The sequence below is a fragment of the Cebus imitator genome, unplaced genomic scaffold, assembly GCF_001604975.1.
Source record: "Cebus imitator isolate Cc_AM_T3 unplaced genomic scaffold, Cebus_imitator-1.0 Scaffold715, whole genome shotgun sequence".
NCBI lineage: Eukaryota > Metazoa > Chordata > Mammalia > Primates > Cebidae > Cebus > Cebus imitator.
In genome coordinates, this window is record NW_016108030.1 from 271,280 (window position 1) to 281,934 (window position 10,655).

General features: G+C 43.1%; 1 protein-coding gene across 3 annotated transcripts in view; it reads left to right on the forward strand.

Moving 5' to 3' along the window:
• The window catches only part of IQCH (IQ motif containing H), a 265,140-nt gene that overhangs the window by 248,832 nt on the left and 5,653 nt on the right, over positions 1 to 10,655 (forward strand). For all 3 annotated transcript variants that reach the window (XM_017518946.2, XM_037735050.1, XM_037735051.1), the window contains 2 exons: positions 5,389 to 5,450; positions 9,658 to 9,766. In XM_017518946.2, coding sequence (XP_017374435.1) covers positions 5,389 to 5,450; positions 9,658 to 9,766 — 171 coding nt within the window. The remainder of the gene's footprint in view (positions 1 to 5,388; positions 5,451 to 9,657; positions 9,767 to 10,655) is intronic.

Here is a 10,655-nt window from a genome sequence, read left to right on the forward strand (position 1 = left end):
AAAAAAAAAAAAAAAAAAAAAGAGAGAAAGAGTCGTAATAAACACCTCAAGCTTCCAGTGGAGACTTCAAAAGGACCAAACTCTAGGAGTAAGGACACTTCCCTAGGAGAAAATATTAAACACAAAGGGTAAAGGAAAACCTTTAAATAGACCTGGTCCAACAACAGCTAAAATCAACCCTTAGTCCAGGAATGGTGGCTTCTGCCTGTAATCCCAGGCATGGGTTTGGGAGGTTGATGTAGTTAGATTGCTTGAGCCCAGGAGTTTGAGACCAGCCTGGGCAACACGGCAAAACCCTGTCTACACAAAAAAATACAAAAATTAGCAGGGCATGGTGGCACACACCTGTAGTCCTGGCTACTTGAGAGGCTGAAGTGGGGGAATCTCTTGAACCTGGGAAGTCGAGGCTACAGTGAACTGTGATCAAGCCACTGCATCCCAGCCTGGGTGACAGATTGAGACCCAGTCTCAAAAAAAAAAAACTTTTAAATAAAAATAAAATCAACCCTTAATACATCAAGATGCGCTGTCAGTACTCTACTTGTCTGCCAAAAACAAAATTTAACCCTCTTTGAAGGAGTTGCTACAGTTTTTCATCTTTAATGACCATCAGCCAATAAAAAAATCATAAGGTATGCTAGAAGAAGGACCAAATCATTAAAAACAAAGGGGAAAAATAGAAAAAGATCCACAGGTGATTCATATATTGGAATTATGAGACAGGGACTTTAAAATAGCCAGGACTAATATGTTTGCGTCTCCAAAGACGTAGAATCAGATTTTTAACCCAAATGGAAATTCTGGAACCAAAAATTAGTGTGACAAAATTAATAGTTTAATATGTTAATTTAGTAGGTTATCAGAACAAATGACTAGTGAACTAGAAAACAAGCCAGTAGAAAAAATTCCGACTTACATACAGAGGGAGAAAATGATGAAAATGTAAAAAAAGACTTAAGAGATATATGCAACATGGAGGAAACAATCTAACTTTCCTGCAATTAATGTCCCACAAGGAGAAGAAGGAGTGATTTTAAATAAATACTGGCTGGGAATTTCCTACAACCAAAGACCTCAAAGCACATATCCAACCTCATTCAAAAAGCACTAAAAACCTCAGGCCAGATGAATAAAAGAAAGATCATACCTGGGAACATCATGATTATACTACTGAAAATTAAAGAGAAACAGAAATTTATTTTTTATTTATTTATTTATGTTTTTGAGACAGAGTCTCGCTCTGTCGCCAAGCTGGAATGCAATGGCATGATCTCAGCTCACTGCAACCTCCTCCTGGGTTCAAGCAATTCTCCTGCCTCAGCCACCCGAGTAGCTGGAACTACAGGTGCGTGCCACCATGCCCGGCTAATTTCTTGTATTTTTAGTAGAGACAGGGTTTCACTATGTTGGCCGGGCTGGTCTCAAACTCCTGACCTCACGATCCGCCCACCTCAGCCTCCCAAAGTGCTGGGATTACAGGCGTCAGCCACCTCATCCGGCCACTTTTCAACATAATCTATGAAAGCTAGAAGACACTGGGATCATAATTTTAAAGTATTGAAAGAAAAGTCCCCGCCACAAAACATTCTACTCCCAGCAGGAAAAAAATCCAGTAAATATCCCACACATTCTTGGAAATGAAACCTCTGTGAATTTGGTCTGCAGATAGGAATTTGATGCCAGATTATTGCTGATGCTCCTTCTCAGTATGGAACTTTTTTTTTTCTTTTTTGAGATGGAGTCTCGCTCTGCCACCCAGGCTGGAACGCAGCGGCGTGATCTCGGCTCATTGCAACCTCTGTCTCCTGGGTTCAAGCGATCTCCTGCCTCGGTCTCCCAAGTAGCTGGGATTACAGGCGTGAGCCACTGTGCCCAGCCAATATGAAACTATTTTTTATTGGGGATATAAAATTATAAAATGGGAACCACTTATTGGAAAGGACTTGTTATATTTGTGTTAACAATAGGTCCCTGGAATAGCACTGTCCAATAGAAATACAATGAAAACCACTAATGTAAGCCACAGAGATCATTCAAAATTTTCTTGGGGCCGTATTTTTTAAAAGTAAAAGAAATAGATAAGATTAATTTTTAAAATATATTTTATTTAATCCAGTATATTAAAAAATATTATCATTTCAACATGTAATCAGTATGAAAATTATTGAGATATTCCTACTTTTTTTCGTACTGTCTTTGAAAGCTATGATGTGTCTCAATTTATCATACTACTAGCATTTCAAGTTCTCAGTTGCCCTATGTGACTATTGGCTACCATATTGGACAGCATTAGTAAGGGATGCAAGAGATATACTAGGCAGTGGTTTTCAACTCTGGCTGCCCATGAGACTGACCTCAGTGAGGAGCTTTAAAGAATGCAGATGCCAGCCGGGTAGGGTGGCTTACACCTACATAATCTATGTAATGCCAGCACTTTGGGAGGCCAAGGTGGGTGGATCACCTGAGGTCAGGAGTTCGAGACCAGCCTGACCAATATAGTGAAACCCTGTATCTACTAAAAATACAGAAATTAGCCAGGCATGGTGGCGGACACCTGTAGTCACAGCTACCCGGGAAGCTGAGACAGGAGAATTGCTTGAACCCAGGAGGCAGAGTTGCAATGAGCTGAGATCACACCACTGCACTCCAGCCTGGGCAACAGAGGAGACTCAGTCTCAAAAAAAAAAAAAAAAAAGAATGCAGATGCCCATGCAGGGCTGCGATTAGGGTAAAGCAAGTGAGGCACTCTGCCTGAGCACAAAATTTAAGAAAACACAGAGACACACACAACCCTCATTAATAAAAAATAAGTAATATTTTAGTGCAATATTTTGACAATGAAAATTACTGCAAAAAATTTGTTGTGAATAAAATACCAAAATTTTTAACGAAAACAGAACCAGATTACTGATTTTTTCCTTTGCCTCGGGCTCCAGTATGACTCAGCATGGCCCTATGCCCATGGCCCACCCAAGACCAAATAAATCAGCATTTCTGGAAGTAGAGCCCAGCATTAGATGACTCTAACGTGCAGCCAGCATTGGCAGCCACTGTTTAGTCTACTGTCTGTCCTAAAGCTCAGATTTCCTGATAACGTGGGAAGTTGATGAGTGGTCATAATTCTGGCATGTGATTTTTTTCCTAAAGCACCAAAATATAATTTTCTTTTTTGGGCTTCTAGTAATGGGAAGTTCACAACTTCACAGGGCAGTCATTTCCACTGCTGGACAACTTCAGGGTGACCTCTTATTTATTTGAAGAAAACTGTCAAAAGATAATTAAAAAAAAAAAAAAGGTAAAGCCATGCCTCTCATACAGATATAAAAATAAATGCATGATAAAGATTTTATTTAACGATGGAACTGCCAGGCGCAGTGGCTCACGCCTGTAATCCCGGCACTTTGGGAGGCTGAGGCTGGGAGGATCACTTGAGCCCAGGAGTTCAAGACCAGCCTAGGCAACATGGTGAAACCCTATCTCTCCCAAAAACCATATACAAAACTTAGATGGGTGTGGTGGCACATGTTTGTGGTCCCAACTACTCAGGAGGCTGAGGTGGGAGGATCACCTGAGCTTGGGGAGGTCAAGGCTGCAGTGAGCTGTGACTGAACCACTGAACTCCAGCCTGGGTGACAGAGTGAGACCCTGTCTCCAAAAAACAAAACAAACAAAAAGGGGGAACTAGGCAGATATTATAATGGGCTCAAAAGAGAACCCCAAAACAGACATCTGTATAGATCAGGAATATTGAAATATGTAAATGGCGGCAAAATAGGTTTTTTCCACAAGGGGAGCAGAAAAGGGAAATCAGCTGAGCCTTTATCAGACTGGACAGAATTTGCTTGTCTCTCAGTTACCTATAATTTACAGAGTTATAAAATATCTCCCATAGACTGATAAGGCAGCAGGGAGAGCTGTAGACCAGTGGTCCCCAACCTCTTTGGCACCAGGGACCGGTTTCATGGAAGACGATGTTTCCATGGACGTGGAGGGTGTAGAGGGAGGATGGCTTCAGAATGAAGCTGTTCCCCCTCAGATCATCAGGCGTTAGTTAGATTCTCATAAGGAGCATGCAACCTACATCCCTTGTTTACACAGTTCACAGTAGGTGTCCTGCTCCTATGAGAATCTCATGCCACTGCTGATCTGACAGAAGGCAGAGCTCCTGCAGTAATGCTTGCTTGCCTGCTGCTCACCTCCTGCTGTGTGGCCTGGTTCCTAGCAGGCCACAGATTGGTCTGGTACCAGTCCGAGACCCAGGGGTTGGGGACCCCTGCTATAGACAACTCATAGTTTCCCATTGAAGTACAAATTATTTTCCATATAACAAATTGCTACCATGTATGTACATACATACAGATATATATATGTATATATATATATATACATTTTTTTTTTTTTGAGACAGAGTTTTGCTCTTGTTGCCCAGGCTGGAGTGCAATGGAGCAACCTCGGCTCACTGCAACCTCTGCCTCCTGGGTTCAAGTGATTCTTCTGCCTCAGCCTCTGAAGTAGCTGGGAGTACAGGCACCCACTACCATTCATAACTACTTTTTTTAGTAGAGACAGGGTTTTATCATGTTGGCCAGGCTGGTCTTGAACTCCCAACCTCAGGTGATCCACTTGGCTCAGCCTCTGAAAGTGCTGGGATTACAGGGGTGAGCCACAGTGCCCAGCCTACCCTATATTTTTTTAAACCATCACTCTTACAACAGTGGTTTTCAAATTTTGATGTACACAAGAATCATCCAAGAAGTGAGGTAAAAGGCAGATTGCCTCCCAAGTCTTCCGAGCTTGGATGATGCCCATGAAAATGCCTTTTTTTTTTTTTTCTTTTTTGAGGCGGAGTCTCACTCTGTTGCACAGGCTGGAGTGCAGTGGCACGATCTGGGCTCACTGCAACCTCCGCCTCCCAGGTTCAAGTGATTCTCCTGCCTCAGCTTCCCGAGTAGCTGGGATTACAGGTACATGCCACCACACCTGGCTAATTTTTTGTATTTTTAGTAGAGACAGGGTTTCACCGTATTAGCCAGGTTGGTCTTGTTCTCCTGCCCTTGTGATCCACCCACCTCGGTCTCCTGAAGTGCTGGGATTACATGTGTGAGCCACTGCACCTGGCTGAAAATGCCTTCTTAACAAGCACACTAGATGATTCTGATGCAGGTGTTCTGAGGATCATATTCAAAAAGCACTGTCCTAGAATAATACTTACTCCAAATTCTAGTAACAGCCTTTTCAAATGTGTTCTCACAATATTTGAAGGTACCTCTAGATTTCAAATCAGATCAATCTTCGTAGTCTTTCTGTGCTAGTAACATTTTATGTACTTTGTTTCTGAGTACTATTTGTTTCTGTACTATTTCTTTTCTCCCCATTCAAATTTTACAGGACAGGCAAGGAACTGTTTTTATATTATATGAACACCTGAAGAGAGACAAGTTGGGAATGTTGTGAGTATGAAGTGTTTCTGAGAGTTGTAATAAGCTAAGGAAATAATCACAACTAACAAGAATGTTGCTTCTCATGCATTTTAATCAGCATGCTGATTTATTAGAAGTCTATATTTAGAGGCCGGGCGCAGTGACTCACACCTGTAATCCCAGCACTTTGGGAGGCCAAGGAGGGTATATCATGAGGTCAGGAGATCAAGACCATCCTGGCCATGATCAAGACCATCCTGACATGCTGAAACCCGTCTCTACTAAAAATACAAAACAAATTAGCTGGGCATGGTGGCATATGCCTATAATCCGAGCTACTAAGGAGGCTGAGGCAGGAGAATCGCTTGAACCCGGGAGTCGGAGGTTGCAGTGAGCCAAGATCACTCCATTGCACTCCAGCCTGGCAACAGAATTAGACTGTGTCTCAGAAACAAAAAAAAAAAAAGTCTATATTTAGATCTTCAGGTATTTTATAAAATGACTGTAAATGTGTTAGTGGGGGGTTATAAATATAATTGATTATCCGAAATTGACGGATAAGGTTTAGACTTAACAACATATTATACTTAAACACAAACACAGATAAGGCACATCAGGTTTCACTCATGGGGACCCCGCTCAGTTATCCTAACTGTGGAAGGCAGTTGTCATTCTGGCATGCTTAGAAAAGTGCTCTATGCTCTGGTGATTTCTCAAGATGTCCCCCCAACAAGCAGGATCTGTGGCCCCTCCTCAGATCCAGTTTCAGCACGGATGCAATCTTCTCAAGATACACATGTGCTGAGCACAGGCTGCTGGCAACACTTGGAGGCTTCCACATGTCTCCCAGATTTCTCTCTGGGATATTTTGGAGCCTAGCAAAGCTGTCTCCTATCTGGGACTCAGAATTTAGAGCCACAACCTTGAGTCATCTCTTATTTCATATCTTGGCATATGGTACCTTTAAATCATTCTACCTAATTGAAAACTGTCTCTGCCCTAAATTTCTCTTCCTTGTAACCTCTATAGCAGTGTAGACATTGTGGCTTCACACTGAAACACACAGAAACATATACACAGAGACCTGGTCTCATAAAAACTAACCAAATAGCCAGTGCCTCTACTAAGCACTGATGTTCCTGTGCAGCCTCAGTCCCTCCTTCCTCAACCTCCCCTCTGCCCTACTGTGGTCAGTGTCTTAGAAACTGATCCAAAGAGGTGTACACTATAAGCAAATGGCTGCATAGGACAGGCTTCAACTTCCTGATACAAAATATAGTCCTTTGTTGTGCCAAAGCATTATAAGTTATAACAGACCATTATCAATACAGTGATATTCACCCCATTGATACTTTTTTTTTCTTTTGAGATGAAGTCTCGCTCTGTCCCCCAGACTGGAGTGCAATGGTGCGATCTCTACTCACTGCAACCTCCACCTCCTGGGGTCTAGTGATTCTCCTGCCTCAGCCTCCTGAGTAGCTGGGATTACGGGTGCTCACCACCATGTCTGGCTAATTTTTATATTTTTTAAGAGAGATGGGGTTTCACCATGTTGGTCAGGCTGGTCTTGAACTCCTGACCTCAGGTGATCCACCTGCCTGCTGAGATTACAGGTATGAGCCACCACACCTTTTGAACTTAGGTAAATGTTCTGGTTTCCTCCCCTTTGGAACTAGAATGTGGCTACAATTTAATCTGGCACTTACAGTCTTAAATGCTTTTCGTCACCTGGGAAGTCTTTTCACTACACCACAAAGTCTACACTGAATGAAACTGTTTGAGCCCTCCCCTCCAGTTTCAATCATTCCCCAAGATCTCATAAACATGCAAAACGTTTTGGGTCTTGTTAAGAAAGTCGCTTCCCTAGGGACTCTTCACCCATTTGTCACACTGCCCTGATAGCAACAGAAATGAGACCTCAATCCATAACATCCCAACAAGCATGCCTTCATCCTGTCTTCCCAGGGCCTTCACATCCAGAATGATAACAGAGCCAGTGACACCTCTGGGCATGTGCAGGGAAGGATCTGCCCTTTGCTTCCCAGTGATGTTCTGCCCCTCAACTCCCTCCCTGCTCTACCTTTCTCTATCAGAAAATTTGAAAGCATTTTATCAACAGTACTAGGCACAACTCTAGGTGTTAGGAAAACAGCAACGAGCCCTGCCCTCAGGGAGCTGCCACTGTAGTGGGGTGGGCACACAGGAAACAGGCAAACGTGGTCTAGCATGTCAGCTGCTGACAAGCCAGGAAAGGGGAACAGCAGTACACTAGTAGCTGAACGATCAGAGATGAAATACTTCCCATTTCGCTCTTCCCAAACTTGACACTGTGATGTCAGGGCTGGGCAGAACATAGACCACTGACCAGGATTTGCCGGGAATGACTGGGACTAGAAGAACCAAGCAGTCATCTGGATTTGAAGTTGGCAAGCAGGGGAATATGAAATTTGTATTTTCCCAAGTTATTAATCTAAGCAGGAAATGTTCAAGGTCCAAGTGTATTTCTAAGCTCAGGAATTCAGACAGATGGGTTAGTTAGGTACAAAGAAATAGAAATCAGAACACAGAGATAGGAACTGTGTCTTACTGGGCACCAGCTGGCATGAAAGATTAACTGCAAAGGAGAAGCTGGGACAGGACTGGAACTAGACAAACCCTTGTGAACATACAATAAGGCTGGGAGGGGTGAGCTCCCTTCGGGTGATCGCTGAAGAGCAGCCAGACGGGCCAAACAAAGGACCCAGGATTCAGGTGCCCGGAGGTGGTCATCCTGAGAAGCAAACAGCTCATACCATCAGGAAAGGTCCAACCACAAAGTGTAAAGGGACAACCTGAGAGCTAGGTCAGGGGAAGCTCCACCAGAGGCACTCAGAGAGGAGGCCACTTTTGGAGACCCAAGCTGGAAGGGGATGGCATGAGGCAAGCCTGTCAGCAGGCAGCAGAGCCCAGCTGAGGCTGACACTTAGGAGCAGGACTTGTGTCCTGGAATTGATGGGATGAGACGGGGGTAAGTATCACCAAGGCAGAGGCAGAGTTCCTGAGGTGTGGGCCACAGGAAGAGCTATGCAGGGGGGTACTTGGGTGTAGAGGAACCAGGCAGGAGGAAAACCATCACAGAAAGTAAGAGATAGAAGAAGAGGCTGTTTCATGAACAGAGAAACTCCCAGTCATAAAACTGACCTAGCAGCAAGGTGAATTTGATGCTGAAGACTGCAGAATAAATAATTAGACTGGTAACCAAGAGGAACTTGCCCAGCTGTCCCTACACCTGCACCTGAGATTTCAGGCAAGGGCGCCTTGATCTGCAGGCCAGCCTTCAATGGTAGGAATAGCCCTATTGATGTACCCTCTAGATAGTTATTCCATTCACACATCCTTCAGGGAGGGCACAGTTGATATGGGCCTCTTGAAAGCCTTTAGTCCTGTTCTACTGTTTTCTGTCCATCTTATTCTCATCCCTAACTGCGGTCATAGAACCAGAGAATGTTAGAACAGGGAAAGGCCTTCAAATTAATTGATCCTCATATTATAGATGAGAAACTAAGGCTTAGAGAGGGGAATTGATTAGCCCGGGTTACACAGTATGTGATAAGTTTCCTGATCCTGTTCTTTTCTCTACACCACAAAGTCTACACTGAGTGACCACCTTGTATAGGGAGCCCTATAATGCTGCAGGATGGTTTGCAAGCTGTCTCTGAAATCTTTTTAAAGTGGATGTTCGGGTTTCTAAAGACAACTGATCATGAACAGGGCACATTCTCCTCTGAACATAGGCAGGGCACTCTCATTAAGTAGCAGGAATAGCTTGTATACATGAAATAGAAAATCAACCCCAGACAAAAGTCTCCAGAATACTGAGATGCAAATGTCTCCTCAGACAGGGAAATCATTCAGCAAGGATCACACTTATCGACAGTTCTCCTAAACTAACTTAAACCATTTTTAAAATGAGCTCATACAATGTTCTAGCTCCGTGGTAGCCTTTCGCTAGAAATGACTGACCCTATTGCTATATTCTGCTAAGTTGATTAATAAAAAATATTTATTACGCAAATCCTTTTTGTTGACAAGTTAAAATGGAGTCTCATCTTTCATGTCTCCCTGAAGATTGCCACCTTGTGAGATTGAAAATACTCATTAAATTCCATCACCAGACAGGCACAAATGAGAGGGCGATTGTTTTTAAGCATGTGAGGGGAATCGTTGGTAAACTCATTTGTTTGGATATCATTAACAGAACAATCGGCGAGGATCTCCAGGGGGTCCTCATGACCTTTGCTCGCAATCTCTTCATCATCCATCAAGAAATATCAGCACCTAATATGCAAGGCGAGACCAATTTTAAGGTGAGGTGTTAATTAACTAACGATTCTGGTTAATTTCTATACAAGGGCTGAAAATACCTCATGCTGTATTGTAAACAAGTGCTAAACCATCTTTTTTTTATTGTAAGCAGTACATATTTTACAATGTGCAGGGTCAATACTGTAAGGTTCCCACTGAAGTCGTTAGTTAAATTTAATAGTCTGAAACTTCTTCTTTGAAATAGAGTTGACTTTTAACTTGCTGCCATTTTCAAACCCCAGTTCATAAGATAGCAGAGCTTTCTGATGCTGAAGGTGAGTCTGAAATGTCACAGTGGAACCAAACAGCGATTGTCGGAACCAAACAGCGATTGTCACAACCAAAAATTGTGAATGTTACCTATCTATATTCCAGATAATACAGTGTCTGACTAGTGATTCCTGGGAAGCCCTCGTTTCTAGAGCCAGAGAAGTTCTAAGACCTGAGAAAGCAATGTGTGTTAGGGAGAAGCAGAAAATATAGCATGTATGTGGGCCATCCACCCCACTCGTTTCTCCAAAGTGGGTTGAATTATTTCACTGCTAACCTTTAGAAGCCTCCATATGACCTTTAAAGATGCTGGTCCATCAAATCCAGTTGAGTATAATTGACTAGAAGTCTCCAAACTAAACTACAGGAACAAGGTCTATATGGAGTTTCTGAAATACTATCTGAGCAGAGATGATCACATGGTATTGAACAGCAAGGTACAAATCGAATTCCCAGCCTAGGCCTTCATTCATTCAAAGGACACAATCAGGCCGGGCGCGGTGGCTCAAGCCTGTAATCCCAGCGGTTTGGGAGGCCGAGGCGGGTGGATCACGAGGTCAAGAGATCGAGACTATCCTGGTCAACATGGTGAAACCCCGTCTCTACTAAAAATACAAAAAA